This window comes from Lissotriton vulgaris, chromosome 3_2 (assembly GCF_964263255.1).
Source record: "Lissotriton vulgaris chromosome 3_2, aLisVul1.2, whole genome shotgun sequence".
Taxonomy (NCBI): domain Eukaryota; kingdom Metazoa; phylum Chordata; class Amphibia; order Caudata; family Salamandridae; genus Lissotriton; species Lissotriton vulgaris.
In genome coordinates this window covers 178,437,149-178,458,839 of record NC_141690.1, presented here as the reverse complement: position 1 = coordinate 178,458,839, position 21,691 = coordinate 178,437,149, and the positions used below count along the sequence as shown (strand labels likewise).

Genomic DNA, 21,691 nt, shown 5'->3' with positions numbered 1-21,691 from the left:
AAACAGAGTATTGAGGTGAAAATATATGTACTCATGAATCCTCTCTCGTTTTCATATGGGCCTGCCCTTAGTTGTTAAAAACGACCCCTGACAAAGGGCTGAGTCTACACATCACTCTATTTTCCATTGCCACTTCCTATCCCCTGCAAAAGAGCTTTGTCATTAGCCTCATCGCAGTCCAGTGTCCCAGCTTGGGTGTAAGGCAGGCCTCTGCGGCGGAGTGGGGGCCCAACCCTTCAGCAGAGGGTCAATGAATCTGTGAGATATGGGAGCTCGGTGGCGCTCATCACAGTTTGCAGGGGGCCCTGTCATTTTGCGTTACACAACTGTGTCCCAGCATGTCCTAGTAATATCATTCTTCATTTTGGTGCATCACTTAGTAATACGTGATGTTGTCGACATCCTCACTGGAGCTGTTTGTTCTGGAGATGGCAGGACTGGAGGTACCTTCACCATACATGTCATCGTTTGTGAATGAGATGGGAGATTGCTGAATGTAAATCTTATATGTCCCGACAGAGGATCTTAAAAATCTGATTGTCGCAGCTTGTGACTCTACAAGTTAAAGTAAAGCAAAGCAGACATTTTGTAAATGGTTGCCACTATGCTAATTCAGAAGTGCATCCCCTTGTAGACTAAATGAAAGAAAGGAGTGTGTAAATGCACTCTGCGGTGTATCCTAGTTGTAAGCATTCCCTGTCTGTCAGAGTGGTTCAGTGATGAATGTTGCACGACTTCTCACCCAAACCGCCCCTCTTCCTTTTTTTAGGTCTCACCTGAGCCAGTGCTTGAGCTGCTCTGGCGAGACCTTTAGTCAGTGGGCTTTAAAAATCCGACCACACACTTTTTGTGTGGCCTAAAGCGTGCGGATACACGCACAATTACGAGCAGAGACGCCATCTGGCTTTCCTCTCTCTTGTCATGGCTCATTAAGCACATCGCTCGCGGGCACCTTTACAATTGCGGGACGCTGCAGATCCTTTCACTTTTGCAGCCGCGCGGGCACCACTTGCGTGCTTTTTTTAAAATGTTCCTTTAAGCGTGCACTTGTACACAACTCCTGGGCTTGTTGCCCTTAGACCTTTGTTCCTTTGGGCGTCCTCTTCCCCACCTCTGCCCCTGCTCCTACCCTGACTGAAACACTATTGTCGAGCGCTGCTCCGAACTGACTTTGTGCGGGTGGGTGTCCTCGGCAGTCAAAGGCAGCTCCGCGGATGCCGCGTTAATCACCGCTAGATTAAACTCTGTTCCAGTCGGAAGGCGCATTTTATTCCTAACAGATGCTCCTTTCTTTATCATTTGATACATCTCGCTAATAAAACAGTGAAATTAAAAAGGAATATGTACCCATAAGTCATTTTTTTGCTCGCTGGGAAAAAGAAAACACTGCCTGTTTACTTGTATAGCGCTTTCATCTTTCCATGAGTTCCCCTGCTCTGAAAGGGGGTGCGCCGGCCACACTGACCAGGCAATCAGATACCTGGGACCTTTTAAGGGCGAGGGGTGTCACAGAGATGCCATCTTTTCCTTTCATGCAGCTTCATTTTCCTAGTACCGGCGCTACTTTAAAATCCGCTACAGGCTCTGCTGAGAGAAAAACATACTTCAAAGTGGAGGTCTCGTTACCAGCCCGTTTGCTATGATAAATTCTGTTTCTAATCCTGTTTATGCTGCCGTTGAACTGCAGTGTCGAATAGCAGCCCTCTTACAGTACTGTTGAACTATAGTGTTGTATATTACAAGAGTGATCACAAGGTTGTCTGAAAGTAAATAACAATGGGAGTTCATACCGCAGCTGGTGTAGTTGCAGGCTGGAGTTCGATTGGTATTCGGGCCCTCCTGGCAGGTGGCAAGTTTATGCTCCACATTAAGTATATGATGAATACATATTTATTCCAGCCTTCGTAAAGAAAATGGAATAAACCATACTAGTAACTTATATTTGGGTTACAAAGAACAAACAGAATTCTAGTTTGCAAAAAATTACCTCACACAGCAAACATCTGTTATTCAGCACCAAGATGCCCCTTTGGGGGTGAATGTGCGCTTTACAAATACACGTTATGTTATGTTATATTGCTTCCTTTCTGTATGTGCGAGACTGGCCTACCATCTTCGTAAGCTGGTATACATCAGGTCACACTTCTGTGCTGCCCTACCTAGTCGGGATAGAAGAAATATGTAGGTTATGAGTTAAATGTATGTCTCTGGTCACAGTGGCGTAACAAAACCTTAGGGGCCCTCTCTACAAGGTGCTATGAAGGGACCATGCCCACCTAAATGCAATCTATGTCCCTCACATTTCACTTTTGTAAGGACATTCAGAACTGCACAACATATAGACACTTTAGGCAGAACACAAACTTCAGACTGTCGATTAAGACTCTGTTGTATCTCAAGTGAAACAAGCGTTGGCATAGCCAATAGGGCTCGCCTTTGAAACGTTATTGGCTATACCAATGCTTGTTCTATAAGGTCTGAGACCGCTTTTGTTGTTTTGCTAGTAATCAAACAAATTGCTGAACAAAAATTACATACATATAGACGTACATAGAAGAATCTTTAGATCAGTCCTCTTCATTCATTGATCTGTTTAACTGTTATGTAAATTTTGCTTCTCCATACATTATGGGGCTATTGGTCAGCCCACTTCAGCCAATGGCTTTCTTGCAGTTTGAGCGACGGCATTATTAATAAAAAGGTATGTAAATTTGCATAAAAAGAGCACTTCAGGCTAGGGCTAAAGGGCCAGTGCTTTACTTTGTCATTGCCCCCCCCCCCCACCCTATTCTTGCTACTTTTTATTTGATTTTTTGTTTTAGTCAGCCTTGTGTCTTTGACATGAAATAAAGACAATAGTACTACCTGCCCAAATGCAACTGCCGCACCCATACTAATTTATTAGAATTATATGCAATAGTAATTTGTTGATTATTTTTTTTGTTGTTGCAAGCATATAGTTTCTGCAGCATGTTTAAAAAAAACTTTTGGGGGCAAATACTTGAAGTAAAAAATAAAAGTCCAAGGCTAACACTATAGGTTTTGCCACTGCTCGATTTAGCTTATGCTTTTAAGTTAAGTTTCTTGCATAATCTCCAGTTTAAAAGGTTATGTTGTCTTCACCTTTATTCACTTCACAATCCCTGTTTTGTTGCCTCTGCTTTATTTGGGGGTTTCTTTGTAGCCCATTGTTTAGAGGGTTACAGCCTTTCAAAGATCCTTTTAAAGACTCTACTGAGACCAAATGTTAATTACTGGCCAAACTGCAATCTTAGCAGTGACATGAGCACTGTGCATGCCCATGCGAAGAAGGGAGCAAACCTGGCAGTTTCAAGCATACATGAGAAGGGATGGCGAATCAGGAGAGGAATATAGAAATAGTTTAGTACCTTAATTGGACTAGCTCAACATAAACATATCCAGGTGATGGCTTGACATGCATCTCTGCAGTGTATCCCTTATGATTTCCATTTGTAGATGACACATTAATTAACCATACTCAAGGTTTATTGTTTCAAAATCTACGAAATTCACAAACAGATAACTTTTATTGGCAGTTAGTGCTCCTCTTATCCTTCAGACCAGGTTAACAAACTTTGGTTGAAGTGATTTTAAGGTTCCAATTAAAACCACCATGCGCTTCTCATGATTTCCTATACACTGTCAGAAATGGCACCACAAATTACATCTCATGGAGACTTCTAGCCGCAGGTTCCTTACCTTAGAATTATCCCCAGGTGTTGGGCTGAATTCAGAACGTTTCCTTTAGCTGTACCCCTGCAAACCGGTAGGTGGCTATGTGTGGCCTTATCCACTCTGGAAGTGACGTGCTTGGTGTCTATATAGAAGCCACCCCAGCACGTTGATGTCAGTTCTTTTCTTTCCTCACTAGTCTGAATTTTCGGAGAGAGATGCCCCCAATTATCCTTTGACTGACTTTTTTTCAAAAAAAATTTGTATGCTTTTTTAGATTTTTCTCCTGGTGTGGCAGTGATTTCCACTAAGAAAGCTTTTTTCAAGCCCCGCAGCACCTGCCACTGACAGATGCCGGTGACAGAACCACATCTTGTTTGCCTCTGGTGCCTGGAGCTCGACCACAGCGAGAACACCTGCATCGACTGCCGTGCCATGCACACCAAGGCCTTCAGGGAGCAGTTCCTCAACCTCCTTGTCGCTTGACATGTGACGCTGTGACAGTCTTGATCCCGGTCGAGATGAAGGTACTGGGATCGGTTGCAGAGCCATCGATCTTTATCTAAGTCGTCCGGGCTTTTGGGTCAGTCACAGAAAAAGAAGAAAAGTAAGAAATCGAAGAGGTCTTCGTTATCACCCCATTCGTCAAAGTCATCATTCATCATGAGCATCATTCAGGGCCTGGCTCCACAGTTGAGCCTGCACCTCGGCCGGCTCTGTGTCTTCCTGAGTGTCTGGGAGCCGGAGCGAACGCTGACCAACTTTGCAAATGTTATGAGGCCATGCACCTCTCATTTTTGTGGCCTGTCCCCACTGAGACATGCCTTTCGGCCCTGCAGGTTTTGGGAGGGGCACTTATTGGTTCCCCGCCAGCAAGTCCGCCCCCGGCACCTGTCTGACCTCTAGGATCCATGGATGGATCTGAACCGATGCCGGTTCTGATGTTGACACTCCTGGCACCATCCACATTCTCATCGTCGACAAGGAGCCAGAGCAGTTTCTCCCAACACCGGCTGGTGCCTTGCCCTCCAGAGTGGAGCCTGAGTCCTATTCTTACAGGCTAAGATTTGGGGAAGATTGGGAAGTGCCACTGGACCTTGAGGAATACCATCCAGTAGACCCCAACATGGACTGTTGTAAGGAGTTGACGGTTACCAGTGGCCTAGACACCTCCATATACTGGCATAGCATTTTGCCCCAGTATTTGAACTTACATAGATTCCCATGCTTTTGTATCATTCCCCGTCGTCGGAATGGGAGTCTCGGTAATAAAAAATACCATAGTAGTAGGTGCAAAAGAGAAAGGAACGGCCTAGGCCTCATTCTTTTTTGTAGCATATCAGCCTCTTTTTGTAAAAGAGACCACATTTTTGGCATCAGCCAATCAGAAGAGCCTCACCCCTGGAACCTTCCTGAAGGAACCTCAGAGCCTCCGATTTTCTAACGCACGTTGTGCTAGGGAGTCTCCTTTGAGCTCTGCTCTATTTTCAACTCTTCAAGTAGATTTCTACAGTGTTTTCTTCAGGATTTCTTCAGGATTTCTTCAGTTTGCTTCAGCAAATCTCTCCTTTTCATCAGGATGGCTGAAGTTGAGAAAAAGAAAGCCCTTTTCAAGCCCTGTTCCACCTGTGGGAAGAAAAGGCTGTTTGTGGAAGACAAACACAAGGATTGTATTTACTGCCTTTATCCGGATCACAAGGCAGAGGACTGCAAAATTTGCCACACTCTCTCCACTAAGACCTTGAGAGATCGTGCTGGAAGACTGCTTACATGGCTACAGAGGCAGAAGGAGAGGAAACATGGAGTTTCCAGTGATGAGGAATAGTCTTCATTTGCTTCCTCAAAAAGGTCAGTGAAAAGGAGTAGAGGTTCCCCATCTTCCTCTGTTGGGCGCCCCTCGAAGGCTTCAAAAAAGACCCCCAGAGAGTCTGATAGCCGGGGTTCAGGAAGTTCCGCCCACCGCAGTGGGGAAGATAAGGCAGAACTTGTTTCGCCTCCTAAGGGTGAGAAGACAGACCCAGCCTTCAAAAAACCCTTTTCACATTCTTCAGAGAGGAGTTCTAAGTCCTCTACGACGAAGACATCGTCGACGGTGGCTCCGTTGACGAAGAAAATGAAGCCCAAACTCCAATTGGCCCCGTCGACGGGAGGATCGTCGACGAAAGCTTCGTCGTTGAAGAAGGTATCGTCGACGCCAGCGTTGACGGGGAGTGTGCCGACGACATCGTCAACGAAGACGTCTACGGCTTCATCAACATCGTCGACGAGAAAACCCTCATCGTCGACGGCAGTGACGACGACGGCGTCGCCGACGGTATCGACGACGGTGGTGTCGTCGACGAGTGCATCGACGACGACGACAATTTCTACTACGTCGGCGGGCTGGTCGACGGTGATGCCGACGGTGATGTCGACGACGACATCTGTCATTCCAATATCGTCGACGAAGATATCTCCGGCGTCGACGGAACCATCGACGATACTGGCTACGGAGAGACGAATGACGGTTTCTTTAACTAGAATCACTCCTGAGATGACATCCCCGAGAAAAGTGACCTCTTTACCGCCAACTTTGTTGTTGGACCAGGGAGAATCTGAGGAAGAAGGACATGACACTTATGACTATGCCAATAGCCCGTCTCAGCTATTGATCAAAAGTCAAGACACAGATTCAGAAGGGGCATATGACCAGGGGGAAGGAGAATATCACCACATGGCCCACTCTAAGAGCTATGAGCCACAGGACATGGTTTCGGTTCCTACAACATTCCTGCATGACCTCCACAAAATGCTGCAGGACTAGAAGTCAAAAGCAGAGAGACCATCACCACGTAAATCTGCTCCTTCCATACCAGTGAGGAAACCCTCATCTGTAATTCCTCCGGAACTTCCGATACAAACGCCGCATCAACCTCAGCGGCCGGTGCCTCAGGCTCCTTCAGAGCCAGCTTATGACCCGGATGGGGATAATGACGATGATTCAGCCAATGGTGACCAAGGCTCAGATCATGATGAGGGGAACATCACTTACAACGCATTTATTACAACGCACTACCATTACAACGCAACCATTACAACGCAAACCATTACAACGCATTGCGCTGGGGGGCGCTCTAGGATAGGGAATATATTTAATTTACTATCCAACACCTTCCCTACTATCCACGGGGACTGGAGTTGGAATAGTAAATTAAATAAATCACTATCCAGCGCTTAAAAGCACTATGCGTTGTAGTGGTATGCTATGTAAAAACCGCGTTGTAACAGCAGGCGTTGTAATAGCCTGCGTTGTAGTGACACCAATCCCATGATGAGGATGAATATGATGAATACATCATCCCAGACCAGGCTTCGCCTCATCCAGACGTGGTGGATTCACCTCCTGTTGACATCGGCAGTTTTCACCATCTGATGGAACGTGCAGCTGGGAGATTTAAACTAGTAATGCCCGCTCAAACCACGGACCGTTTCTTATATGACTTCAAAGAAACACACCGCAAAACAACAAGATTGATTCCAATTGTGGATCATTTGTGGGAGGAAGGTTTGAAAGCTATGAAAAACCCAGCGACGGTGGTCCCTGTACTACTGCATCTGGATAAAAAGTATAAAGCACCAGATGATGGACCTGCAGCGCTAACGGGCCATCCAAAGCCTTACTCGGTCATCTCGCAGGCAGCACAGAGGAAGTCAAGGAACCCCTCTGCTCCCTTAACGGCCCCTCCTGACAAAGCTGGACGACGTCTTGATAACACGGGCAAGCGCTTTTCATTGATGGCGAGCCTGCTAATACGTGCCGCAAATGCGTTGGCGATATTGGGACGATATGATCGCCAATTATGGTGCGATATAGCTCCATATCTCGAACAGCTTCCGCCGGAGTCAGTGGCGGAAGCAAAAAAGACTTTACAAGAGGGTGAGGCGGTCTCTATGGAAATTATAGACTGTGCCATGGACATTGCCACAACGTCCTTTCAGGCTTTGGCAGGAGCGGGAGTGTTGAGAGGCCAAGGATGGCTGAAGGCAACTTGGTTTAGACCGGAAATTCAAAACAAGGTCCTTGATCTGCCCTTCGATGGCGACGCCCTATTCGGGAAATTGATAGATGATACTCTTCAAGAGATCAAAAAAGACACTGAAACAGCCAGGTCGCTAGGAACCTTACAGTATCGCAAGTCTCCCTTTAGAGGTTCAAGAGGCAGAGGAGGTGGTTATAGAGGTTCATACCAGCACCAGCAGCAACGCTATTCTTCTAACAGCTCAGGATACCACCAAAACCGCCAGGCTTACCAGCAAAGACAGGGCCAATCTTCAGGTTACTCGAGGCCTTACAACAAGGGCAAGCAGGCTTCCCGTGGACGGGACACGTCCAAACGCCAATAGCGGCCTCCTGGCTCTGCCTACTATTCCCTCCTCCAGGAAATCATCAGTTGAAGGCAGGGTGTCAAAATTCCTTCAAAATTGGTCCAAAATAACATCGGACCGTTGGGTGATGAACATCATAAAACAAGGACATACTTTGAAATTTATGGAAATCCCTCCACCCAGACCCCCGGCAGCCATTCCATTGAAACATCTGCGTCTCCTAAGGCTCGAAGTGCAACAAATGCTCCGCAAAGGGGCGATAGAGCCGGTCCCCTCCAAACGACAGGGCCAGGGGTTCTATTCCAGGTTCTTCCTGGTGAGAAAGACGCTGGAGAAATGGCGCCCCATCTTGGACCTCAGGGAGCTAAATACCTATCTCGTCTCCCTATCCTTCCGGATGGTATCCCTACAGGACATATTGAAAATGATCAGCCCGGGGATTTCATGGCCACACTCGATCTGGAGGATGCGTACTTCCATGTCCCAATTCACCCAGCAGACAGAAGGTTCCTACGCTTCACAGTAGCCAAGAGCCATTTTCAGTTCAGAGTTCTGCCGTTCGGCCTTCGCTCTGCCCCAAGGATTTTCACAAAGGTGCTGGCACCGGTGGCAGCATTTCTCCAAAGAAACCACTTCCAGGTCTTCCCTTATCTGGACGATTGGTTACTGAAGGCCCCAACCAAAAAATTAGCACAGGACGCAGTGCAGGCTTGCACCAATCTGTTCCAAAATCTGGGGCTCACTTTGAACAGAGAAAAATCCACGCTGATGCCCTCAAGAAGAGCACGGTTCCTAGGAGCAGTGTTAGATTCAAAGCTCTCAAGGGCGTTTCCAACTCAAGAGAGGATAGAGAAACTACAGCGGTTGGCACGAAACCTTCGAGGAAAAAGGTGTCTTTCTGTACGCAGCTACAAGTCGCTGCTGGGGGTGATGTCATCATGTATTCCCCTAATTCCGCACTGCAGACTGCGGATGCGTCCCCTACAGGAACAACTGGACCTCCAATGGAAACAAGTGCATGGATCGTTCGAGGACAAAGTGGTGGTCACTCGAGAGATGAAAGAGGCAGTGATTTGGTGGTCACATCAAGACAATTTGTGCCAAGGTCCATCCTTCGCAAACGTACCATCGCCTCAAATACTAACAACGGATGCGTCATTGGAGGGATGGGTGTAGGAGAGTAGGGTCTGCAATCCTATGATCACCCAGATTTCTTGCTTTTGTTTCACTGGTTTACGACTTTCTCTGGCTGTGGGCCTGCTAATCAGACCCACAGCCTGGCTGTTCTCTTTCTAAATTACGATATGTACCCTAGGTGCATTTACCAATTGGTACTGGGCCACCTTATCAGACCCCGTAACGCAGGGCATAGGTGTACCCAGGGCCGCCAGGGGCTGAAGCATGTATTATGCCACCCCTGGCTGGCCTCCTAAATTTGACACAACTGGCTGCACGACAGCTGGGGCGAAGACGTGTAACCACCCTTCGCTTTAGGTATAGTAGCTCTATATCTAACCATACAATGGACACCCGAGTTCCTGTCAGTCACTCCTATGGCAGGCCTTAACAATCCTGAAGGCAGAGTGCGTGGGCTCGTGTGAGCTAGGTTCAGGCCCGAGCCGAGCCCGGTTGCAGCTTGCGGAATCAAGACCCAATAGCTGTTCCATGATAACGCGTACCATATCGGTAACTCCGGTGTCGCGTTATCAAGGCATGTCGAGTAAGGTGTCATACGAATCGGGGTGCTGCCCTCTCACCAACTCTGGCGATGAGGTTAGCATCCCACCCTTCTAGAGGGACACGACATGTACGTAACTGTGAACCCCGGTTAAAGTTAACTGAAGCCTCAGCTCCACAAAATGGATGCTGCCACCACAGACACAAGTCTGACCTCCTGCTGCTGGGAGTCCTTCCAGCGAGGAGCACTTGGACAAAGGGTTTCCTGTCGAGGGCGCTGTTCGCACCGTCCCAGACAGGGTTTGTGTATTCTGGGTAGGTAGGGCTTTGGCGAGAAGGTGACTGCGGAGTGGCACCCCGGTGCTCACTACGCATCTGCCGGTTAGAACCAGTTCCAGGGGCGACAGCCCTGGCCTGGGGAAAGTCCGGCAGGGGAGAGGGGCGTAACTACCCCCCTTCCTGGTCCCACCCTTAGGGCAGGACCTAGTCATGTACCCACCCCTTTCTTTAGGATAAAGGCCGGAGCGGGGACCCTTCCAAATTAGATCATCTTTGAATCAAGAATACTTTCTACGAAAGGACTTCAAGACTCTTCTCAAGATTTCTCCCTTGTGACTAAGGAGTAGTCACCCTGCATCAGCAGGCACCAACTAAGAACTCTGCGGTTTGCTGCAAGTCCTTCCTCAAGGATCCGACGACCCAGCTCGACGAGAACCGGCTTCCCTGGCACCTCTGACCTCTACCCACGTCATCAGCTCAGCTGTGATCTGTGGGTGCGACGAGACCTCGAGGGACCGGCCATCATCAGAACCTGCACGCTCTTAAAAACCAGCACGACCATCGAGGTAACTCTCTGGTGAGTGCTCTGGGGTCCGAGAAGCCCCGACCCTGAGCCGCTCTAGCACCGAAGTGCAGTCTCCCAGCATCTCCACGATCTGCGTGGGGCCCTTCTGCTCGCTGCTCAGCCCGTTGTCTGGTCACTCGCCGCTGGCTTGTGCCCTTCTGTGACGACGTCCGAGAATCATCACTGCTGGTCTGGTTGCTCCAGACTGGCCCTTGCTTCCATCTTTGCGAGAAGCACCCCGGACCCTCCTGGTCCAATCAAGACGCCATCTTAGGCCCACCACGTGGCCCTGAGATCTGCCAAGGCTTGTTGCCCCATCCTGGGCCCAGCGACGCCGACAGCATCATCCTTCGTGGGACAGCTCGCACCTCCACCGTGGTCGCCGACAACGCCTCCTGGTCCGTGAGACTGCAGAGCCTAGCGTCGCCCACTCACCTAGTCGAGGTGACGGCCAACCGGTGCCTTCCTGGTACCCTCTGACTACTGGCTAGTAGTACGAACTTGGTCCCCTCTGCTTTCAGGTTTCATCAATCTCCGATCCAGGCTTGGATCTCTACGAACTATTCAGCACTGGTCGCCGGCCAGCAACTCCTTTCTTCCGGCTCCTGGCTCGTCAGCGAAGACCCCGACGCCTGTAAGACTTGTGCAGCCGCAGCCCTCGTGGCTAGGTAACTCGGCATTTCGGTGCCTGCATAGCCTCCTTACTCTAGGGTCCCGAGTCCCTCGCTTCCGACTTGCCTTATCGGGTCCGCCCGAGACCTTAACCTTTCCGTGTCCTCGGACACTTGTGTTAATTGTGCACTTGAAGTATTTGCTAAAGAGATTTGGTTTGTGCTTAGTACCCTGTCCTCATAAAGAGTACAGGGCTGTTGTGATTCTTAATAAATATCCTGTTTATTTTCATAACACTTGTGTGGTGTCCTTTCACTGGGTGTTCAAGGGGTACATGTGTGGTAAACAGCTGGCTTAACACGCCCTCTCGAGTCTTTAGCCTTAGACTGCTCGTATCCACGCTACTAGGATAGCTGGTCTATAGGTTGACTTACAACCAAACACCATAAGGGTCGTTGGAACGATACATAGCGGTCGCTAGAATAGCGAACGTTGCATATCGGGCCAACTTCTCACAATGGGGAACAGTGATGCAGGATCTGCAGATCAGCGACCATTGGTCTCCTCGCGAGCAAAAACTGCATATCAATCTGTTGGAGCTGAGAGCGATCAGGCTAGCTCTTCAAGCCTTTCTTCCGCGACTCCAGGGTTCACAAGTGCTAGTCAGGACGGACAACACCACAGCTATGCATTATGTGAACAAGGAAGGAGGAACGAGATCACTCCTCTTGTCGCGAGAAGCTCAACAGATACTGGAATGGGCAATCCTTCAAGGAATTTCACTAAAGGCGGAGCACTTACCAGGAGTGCTGAACGAAGGCGCCGACAGACTGAGCAGGTTGGCCTCAGTCAGTCACGAGTGGGAGCTAAAACAGCAGGTTCTGGATCTACTCTTTCAGACATGGGGCACACCGGAGGTGGACCTCTTTGCGACGCCAACCAACAAGAAGTGCCGGACATACGCCAGCAAGTTCCACCATCAGGGCTCATTGGGCAATGCCCTATCTATAGCCTGGACGGGGAGGTTTCTTTACACGTTTCCACCAATTCCCCTGATTCCACGCCTCATCAGGAAAATGAAGACGGAACCATGCAAAATTATCCTTATAGCCCCAGCATGGCCGAGACAATTTTGGTACACCGAGCTGCATCTGCTGTCGCTAGTTCCTCCAATGTTGCTGGAGGAAGTTCCGGATCTCCTGACAATGTCCGGAGGACAGGTTTGGCATCCAGACCCAAGATCGTTACACCTGACTGCATGGCTCCTGACCAGCGAGAATTCATGAATGTCCCTCTTTCCAAGGAGATCAAGGACATCCTTTCTCAGGCAAGGGCACCTTCAACAAACAAGACATACAGATTAAAATGGAAAAGGTTCTGTATTTGGTGTAAAAAGGAAAAGGTTGATCCTTTTACTTCAAAACCTCATCAACTCCTGCCTTATCTCCTCTCGCTAGCAAAGTCTAATCTGACCCATTCTACGATCAAGGTCCATTTGGCGGCAATTTCAAGATTCAGGAGATCTGACTCTGGTCCTTCATTATGGTCTTCAAGAATTGTCAAACAATTCCTCAAAGGCCCGTTCAGGGTCTATCCACCAGTGAGACCTCCTCCTCCGACATGGCATTTAAACTTGGTCCTGGCTCAACTGATGAAAGAACCATTTGAGCCGATTCACCGCTCAGCCCTTAAATACTTGTCATGGAAATTGGTTCTACTCTTAGCCCTCACCTTGGCAAGGCGAGTGGGGGAGTTGCAGGCCCTTACTATCCAAGAACCGTTATTGCAGTTCAAAAGAAACACGGTCATCTTGCGGACGAACCCAAGATTCATTCCTAAAGTTCCTACAGACTTTCACTTAAATGAGCCAGTGATTCTAAAGATATTTTTTCCAAACCCAGTCACTCCAGCGGAGAAGACATTACACACTCTGGATTTACAACGATGTCTAAAATTCTACATAGACCGTACCAAGGAATTTAGAAAGACTTCGCAATTGTTCATTGCCTTTGGTGGTCCAAGCAAAGGTCTCCCTCTGTCCAAACAGGGGATCTCAAGATGGATTTCGAGTGCTATTCTGCATTGCCACAACATGGCAGGAAAACCCCTGGTGGGCAGGATTCGTGCTCACTCAACGAGATCAGTGGCATCCTCAACAGCCCTCTTTGCGGGGGTACATATAAAGGACATTTGCAGAGCTGCTACCTGGAGCAGCGTACACACTTTCACTAAGCATTACTGCTTAGAGTCATTGCAGCAGGATGAGGCGGCGGTGGGCCAAGCTGTCTTGAGGAACCTCTTCAAGTGATTGGTGAGCTTCCCCTTCTATCCCACCTTCCAGTGGTAACACATTTTGTGGTTTCGTTTTTTACTGTTATAAGGTACTTATTTACAAAATGTGTTTATGATGGTTACTGCTTGCTATTCTGATACAAAAGCATGGGAATCTATGAAAGTTCCAATACTGGGGCAAGAAAACAAGTTACTTACCTGTAACTTTGGTTCCCCAGTATTGGTAACTTTCATAGATTCCCATGCGCCCCCCCCACCTCCCCGGGGAAAGCTCAGCCTTCAGCAAGTAGGGTGCCTAGCACACAACGGCTACGAAAATCGGAGGCTCTGAGATTCCTTCAGGAAGGTTCCAGGGGTGAGGCTCTTCTGATTGGCTGATGCCAAAAATTTGGTCTCTTTTACAAAAAGAGGCTGATATGCTACAAAAGGGAATGAGGCCTAGGCCTTTCCTTTCTCTTTTGCACCTACTACTATGGTATTTTTTATTACCGAGACTCCCATTCCGACGACGGGGAATGATACAAAAGCATGGGAATCTATGAAAGTTACCAATACTGGGGAACCAAAGTTACAGGTAAGTAACTTGTTTTCTTCTCCTACCGTGGCTACGGAGGAGGGAGCTTCTTTTGCTCTGGTGGTGAGAAGGGTTGTTGAGGGTCCTGCACCCTAGCTTGCCCTCAGTGGCAGTCAAAGCTTACATCTTGACAGAAGTGCTTAATTCAGCCAGGAGTGTCCTCCTCAGAACCGCTTCTCCCATTTAATGAAGCCCTTACGGATGTCATGCTTGGGACCTGGTACAAACTCTGCACAGGGGCTCCTGTAAACAGGACAATTGCCTGCCACCATCGCCCCTCCGCTCCTCTGGGACTTTACTGCAACTCACTTATCTGGAGTCACTATATGTAGAAAAACATATCTCCATCAAATGACGTATGTGGAACTATTGACACATATTGGATTAAGAAAATTCTTTTTAGATGGAGCATTGAAAGAAGTGTGACATATTGAGTAATAAGAAAGAAAAAAAAAAGGAACCTTTCTCTGCATGATTTAGCTGGATCACTTTATTTTGGATCAAACAGGAATGTAACCATAATAAATTGGTAATAAGACACAAAATAATTCTATTCAACAAAAAGTGTGTGGTGTTAGGCCCTACCGTCAACGAGTGAGGATATTGCCCCAATAAATAGGGACATGAAGGTATAACCAGGGCTTTAACTAGCTTATCTGGAGTGAATAGGGCCTTCAGATTTCTACAGTGTAGTCAAGACTAAAGTCTTGACAGAGATGCTTCAGCTGGCAGTGACTCCCTCAGAACCGCTTCTCCCTTTTAATGAAGCCCATACGGACATCCTGCTGGGGACCTGGTCCAAGCCCAACATTGGGGCTCCTGTGTCCAGGACAATTGCCTGCAGCTATTGCCATGCCCTGGGGACACCAATTTCCGCATGAAACACCCTACCCCGGAGAGCTTGGTGATCCAAGCCACTTCCTGTGTAAACCCTGGTGCATTCCCTACAACTCCTCCAGGTAGGGAATCCAAGAGGCCAGACACTTAAGCCTAGAAAATGTTTTCTTCTAGGAGCCAGTCCATGAACACAGTGTGTCTTCTGGGCTGTTATTCCCATGCACTGTGGGATTTGGTTGCACATGTGCTGCCCATGGTTCCAGATTAGGCCCGGTCATACTCTCCCAAGCTATGGCAGACGGAAGAGATGCAGCCAAATTCACGATCTGGTGTTGGCTGGATACGACTGACTCAGTAGGCGGAGTGGTTGCTTTACGGTGCCACGCCTGACTAAGAACGACTGGCTTTTCAGAGGATATTCAAGACTCACTGATGGACATGGCACCTTCATGGCTCCGGTCTATTCGGAGACAAGGTGGACTCAGGCCTGGATTGCTTCAGGGAGAGCAGAGCAGAGATACAGCTAGGTCTTTGGGCCTTTCCATGGCCCTCCGCCAACCCCAGTCAGCCTTTTGCTCCTTTTTTTGCCACGAAAGGTATTTCCAGCTGTGTCCTTATCTGGCCAGCCACCACGGCACACAAGCTTCCCTGCCTCCGTGCGGCAAAGGACGCGGTACCCCATATCCAGTGGGTGGGCAGCTAAAGGGCAGGCCAGTCTCACATACTGACCTGGTTATATATGGCAATCCGAGAGCTTGGCGTGGTCACACTCACTCATTTTTGGGAAAAGTGGGAGACTGAGTTTCATTGGTCACTCCATGACAGAGAATGGGAACAAGCATTGGCATTCCCCTAAAAAGTATACCGTAATTACCGATTAAAAACATACAATACTTTTTATTACATCGGGCATATCTAACATCAGAAACCCTCCAGCGTTCCTACCCGAACACACAATTCGTATACCCACGATGGAAAGAACCCGGTGCGACCTTTCCCTTCATGTTCTGGAGTTTTCCGACACTACAGTCCTACTGGAGCACGATACATGCCACACTGTGCGAGGTGACGGGACTTGCAAACATTACTACATGGGAAGCCAGTGTGTTAGGTAAATTCAAGCGTCAGAAACATTACACAGTAGAGACTCGATTTGCGTCCCTAGCCCTCCTACTAGCCAAATGAAGCATAGCTATGCACTGGAGGACCCCAGCGGGACCACCACTGGCAGCTTGGAGAGGAGTAGTCATTAAATGGGGAGCATCAGTGGAAGATGCGCTAAGACTCGAAGAAGTCCGAGGTACTCGGAAACATCCCATCTCTATGCAGTGGGCAACACTACTCCACACTTTCAAGCATACTATGCCACATGCAATATCTCCACAGATAACACTACCTTCCTCCCAGGAAGAATTTTACTCATGCAGCACACGTGACCACCTCCTCGCTGCGTCTATCCTGCAGAGTACGGATATGGGACAAATACAAATACTAGACTTTATACCCAGTTAAGGAATTCCTTCTTGAGACCTGACTTAAAGTGGCTAGAAACTTTGAGGTGCAATGTTCTGCATCTATTCGAACCAATGATAGGCATCAAATACTGCTATGATGTATAAAATGAAGTTACATTTTTTATTATAATTTAAACCAAACATAAAGTCTAGCAGTAAAGTGATAAACGGTAACCATGCCTATAGCTGAAATTATAACGTACTAAATGCATGTACAAACTCTTATGTGAAATTTAACAGCTAATGAAGTTGCCTATTACTTGTGCGCAAAAAAAATCAAATAAAAAGAATTTACCAAAAAAAAATGAAGTACATTTGGCAATAAAATCCATTTCAAGATTGATAACGTAGCCCAGACCTCCGGCAGCCTCCGCCTCCAAACCTCTTTAGTTCGCCCTCCAACCATCATGGGCAACCAGTGGTGGGCAGGATACACCATCACCTACGCCACTGGAGGTCGATAACATCAGACTGTTGGGTTTTCCAGATTGTCCGAAGGGGCTACTCCCTCCCCTTTGTGACTACCCCTCCACCCATGGCACCCATTTATGACAGGCTGACATAGGACCATCTATCCTTACTCCTCCAGGAAGTGGCTGCTTTCTTGGCCAAGGGAGCCATTGAGAGGATGCGGATGCCAGAAGTAGGCCATGGTTGTTATTCCTGCTACTTTCTGGTGGCCAAAAAGGACAGAGGCCTTCGTCCTATCCTAACCTGCGCCCTCCTAATTTCTTCAGCAAAAATTCAGAAAGCTCACGTTCGCTCTAGCCCTGTCTGCCCTGGACTCGAGAGATTGGATGATGTTGTTGGACTTGCAGGACACATATTTTCACATTCCCATCCTGCCTGCCCACAGACTAGACCTTTGCTTCATTGTGAGCCACGAGCACTTTCAGCTTGCCTTGCTCCTTTTTGGCCTTACCGGCACCCCTCAGGTATTCAGCGAGATGATGGCAGTGGTTGCAGCTCATCTGCAGAGATTAGATGTACCAGTCTTTCTCTATCACTGACAACTGGCTGTTAAAGGCGGACTCACCCCAGGCGTCATACCCCACCTTCAGATTAAGGCGGACCTACTGCACTCCCTGGGGTACACTATCTGTGTGCCGAAGTCACACCTGACTCCCTCACAGACACTCCTCTCCATCAAAGTTGTTCTGGATGCAGTGCAGTTTTGGGCTCATCCTCTCGAATGGCGAGTCCAGGATATTAAGGCTATGATACTATCCTGGGTTTCGGTGAGACTGACTCTGAGGCTGCTGGACCTTGTGACCTCCTGCATCCTGCTTGTAACACATACCTGCTGGCGGGCTCTGCAGTGAGACCTGAAGTACCACTGAGCACTGCAACAGGGGAATCTATCCGGCATGGTCCAGAGTGGTGGTTAACAAACCACAGTTGGGTCAACGGCAGACCCTTTTCCTTTCCCCACCAGATCTGACAGTGGTGGCAGATTATTTTTCTTTTTGAATGGGGCGGCCTTCTGGGAGAGGTTGAGATCATAGGTCTCTGGTCTCCAGTGGAATCATTACTCCACATCAACCTACTGTAGCTCAGGGTGATCCTGCTGGTATTAAGTCTGTCTATCCTCCATCAGAAGAAGGTTAGTGCAGGTGTTCACGGATAACACCACCACCACCATGTGGTTCTGGAAGTATTAGGGTCGGGTGGGATGGACCCTTTGTCAAGTGGCCCTGCGCTTCTGGACATGGCTGGAATGTCAGGGCATATCCCTGTAGTTCAACACTTGGCAGACTCTGAGCGCCAGAGTGGACAAATTCAGCTGAAGATGCCTAGTGGATCACAAATGGTGTCAACATTGGAGGTAGTGCAAGGTCTCTTTCATTAGTTAGGAGAGCCTTAGTTAGATCTGTTAGACACTGCTGAGAATGCGTAATGTCAGTAGTTCTGTGTGCTGGAGTTTAAGATTTCTCTCGCTCTGAAGCCCTTTTCGACTTGAGTGGAGAACAGGCCTCCTGTATGCCTTTCCGCCTATACCACTCCTGCCCAGAGTTCTCATGAAGATCAGGAAAGACTGGGCCCAAATCATCCTTGGGGCTCCGGACTGGGCTAGGAGAGCTTGGTATCCCGAGCTGTTGAGCAAGGCCATCAGTCCTCCGATCTGGCTGCCCCTCCAGGAGGATCTTCTGTCCCAGCAGCAGGTGAGGGTTCTTCATCTGAACCCGTCAACACTCTGCCTTCATACGTGGAAATTGAGCTGCAGCAGTTGGCGGCTTTCGACCTACCACCCTAAGTCTACAATTTTATCTTGGCAGGCACGTATCCCTCCACCAAGAAGAGTTACGCCTGATCCTGGGCCAAGTAAGTGGCATAGTGTGCAGAAAAGTAAGTTGACCCTCTTTCTGCTCCCTTTTCTCAGGTCCTGCTGTTTATTCTTTCTCTTACCCAGCAGGTTTCTGCATTGGGCACCTTATAGGGCTGTCTTTCTGCCATCTGAGCCTTTCTGCGGTTGCCAGATCAGCCATCCCTCTTCAAATCCCCTGTGGTAAAAAGTTAGGGGGTAACCATGCAAAAAAAGGGTCTCTTTCCTACATTTATATTCTGAATACCAGATTAATTAATTTGTAGTTCCAGATGCCTCACTGAAATATTTGGTTTGCCAAGTATTGAGCTTAATTTAAAGACCTGTTCTAACTAGTGAAATCTTCTGTTGAGAGACCAAGACTGTTCCATGTGCAGCTTGTTGCTGTATCTTTGGTGCTCGTAACTTTTCTTGTTGAGCTCCCGCAATCATAGTTCAGTAAGTTTGCTCTCAGAATTCCTTCTCAGGTTGTTTTTCAGGTGGTTGGTACCAGACGTACATTTTCTTTATTCCCTTTTTAAACTCTTAAATGGGTCCATAAACCGCAATACAATTTCCGAATCACACTTTTCTCTTTCACGTTCCTCCTCCTCTGATGGCCTTCCTCTCCTTTATCCTTGCAGTCTTGGAACTCTCTTCTCTGTGTCCTCCCCCCGAGCACCCCCTCCACACCCTCCTACCCCCTGCCCACCTTTGCTCGACTCCTTGTCCTCACCCCTCTTCATGCTTTTGCCCCCCCCTTTCCTTACTGTTTTATTATTTGCTTTGACCCCCGAGTCCTGTCCCCCACACTGCATATATTGTGTGACTCTTCTTCGGTTAAGATTTGTAAGAGGGGTATTTATTTATTTTTATTATACGTATATTGGACATGGTATTCAATCCTGGTTCTCATTTATTTTGCTACAGAAACCTTCTGGTTTCACTGAAGATAGTTTTTCTCCATTTAGGGCCAGATGTAGGTGGCCCAATACCGGTAGGTAACGGCCGAAATTACCGAATTTCGGCCGTTACCAACCGGTATTGGGCATTTGGGATGTAGGTGGCCTAAATTGCAAATTCAGTAATTTACCGATTCGGTATTTTAAGGAATTGTTAAATCACTGATTACTTAAAATACTGATTCGGTAAAAACCGAATCTTACCGATTCTGTAATTTTTACCGAAAATGTATCTACATCCCATTTACCTATTCTTAAATACCGAATCAGTAAAATTCGGTATTTAAGAATAGGTAAATTGTGATTACTTACATCTGGCCCTTGGTGTTTATCTGAGTAGGAGATTCACCAATCTGGTGTTTTCAGAGTGATATTTTCCATTTGGGATTTTTGTGAAAATTGTGTAGTACTGCTGATTTTAGTAAGAGAAGTTCCAAAAGAAATGTTCTTATTTCTGAAATGTTTCAGACAAATCAAATAGGAGTCAAAATGCATATATTTTGAGGCCTGGTTTGCACATTGTATTAGAATATAAAAGTGACTTTTGTTTTGTAGATTTCATTTCGTGCTCGTGAGATATTCAGCAAGTATTTATGCAGCAAGGCAACAACACCAGTTAACATTGATAGTCAGGCACAACTGGCTGATGATATCCTGAACGCGCCTCACCCAGACATGTTCAAGGAACAGCAACTTCAGGTAATTAATGAAAATTGTACTTTTGTATTCCCTGTACCATTCTCAAGTATCATCAAAGTTGTGGAATATCTTATGAGAACACCTATATTTCTTGTTCATATTGACTAGAAATGTATTACAGCATGTATTATTAACCTCTAAAAATTGGGAGAATGTAGGTGTTTTCCTTAAGCAGAGCATAGGCTAAGTAGCATATTAATCCAAACAGTCTGGTTATGAATGTATCGATGCATCAGTATAAACAAAAAGAATGCAAATGTATCTTAACCTTGTTCCTCACCTCTAAAGATTCGACCATTGAGTTCATGTGCCATACTTATTCTAGTAACTAGTCTTTCTAGGTTTCCCTTATATTCATTTCTTTAATTTGCCAACATGCACCCAGTATGAGCTAGTTGGATTTGCTTTCAGTGATCCATTTGAACTTTATGGTACTCAGGTTGCTTCAGTCCGGGGTTTGTTTCTCAGAACAGCAGTTGGTTGCCCTGAAAAGTCAATGGTGATGTCCGAATCTGTGTTAACTCTGCTTCCTCCCAAGTTTGTAATATATTAGTTTAAATTCGCCTTATTGGCCTTTGATTAATGTGTGATGGTATGATGAATGTGAATGACCATTGTAAGTGATCATTTTTTTACATTATTTCTCATTTTGTTGACACCTATTATGTGAGCTTGTGAGATTAACCTTTTCTCTGTTTTATTTACTTGATTTTGTGAAGCACGTACATCCCTTTACATACAACAGTTGGTAGAATTACTTGAGTACTCCTGTGACACATTCTACAAATGGCATGTTAAAGGAAAAGCTGGAATAGTGTCATATGATTATGGGAAAATAAATGGCTTGGGAAGAATGAACATCTTGAAGGAGAAATTACGAGGTTCACCAAGGTGGTGAGAATTTGAGAGACAGTGACGAGTGCTGGCAGAGACCAAAAGGAGTATGAGAGACTACTAATGGAGTGTGGGCTTTCCCATGGATTTGTTTGGAAACAAAACTAAGAACGCAGAAGAATAGGGTAGGTACCAAAGGGTAATGAAATGTGAGATGTGATGAAAGACAGATCACAATGAATGATGATGCTAGCATTGCTGGCCCTAAAGGACAATACAAGTTGGAAGCTGGATTACAAAAAAAGGATGAGGGAGAAGAGGGGTGAGATTCAGGGCGAACCTTGCTCAGTTATAGTTTGGGGGAGGAGCAAGAGGTAGCTCATGATAGTGAATAGGATCGATTTGTGCAATAAGAGCGAAACCGAGTTATGTTTAAGAGCATAAAGGAACATAGTGTGATAAATTGTGACAAGAGCTGCAAATAGA

The 21,691-nt window shown here is 47.1% G+C and overlaps 1 protein-coding gene across 6 annotated transcripts in view; it reads left to right on the top strand.

The window, feature by feature from the left end:
* RGS12 (regulator of G protein signaling 12) overlaps positions 1–21,691 on the top strand; it is a 691,597-nt gene that overhangs the window by 369,614 nt on the left and 300,292 nt on the right. For all 6 annotated transcript variants that reach the window (XM_086964151.1, XM_086964150.1, XM_086964152.1 and 3 more), the window contains one exon: positions 20,228–20,371. In XM_086964151.1, coding sequence (XP_086820277.1) covers positions 20,228–20,371 — 144 coding nt within the window. The remainder of the gene's footprint in view (positions 1–20,227; positions 20,372–21,691) is intronic.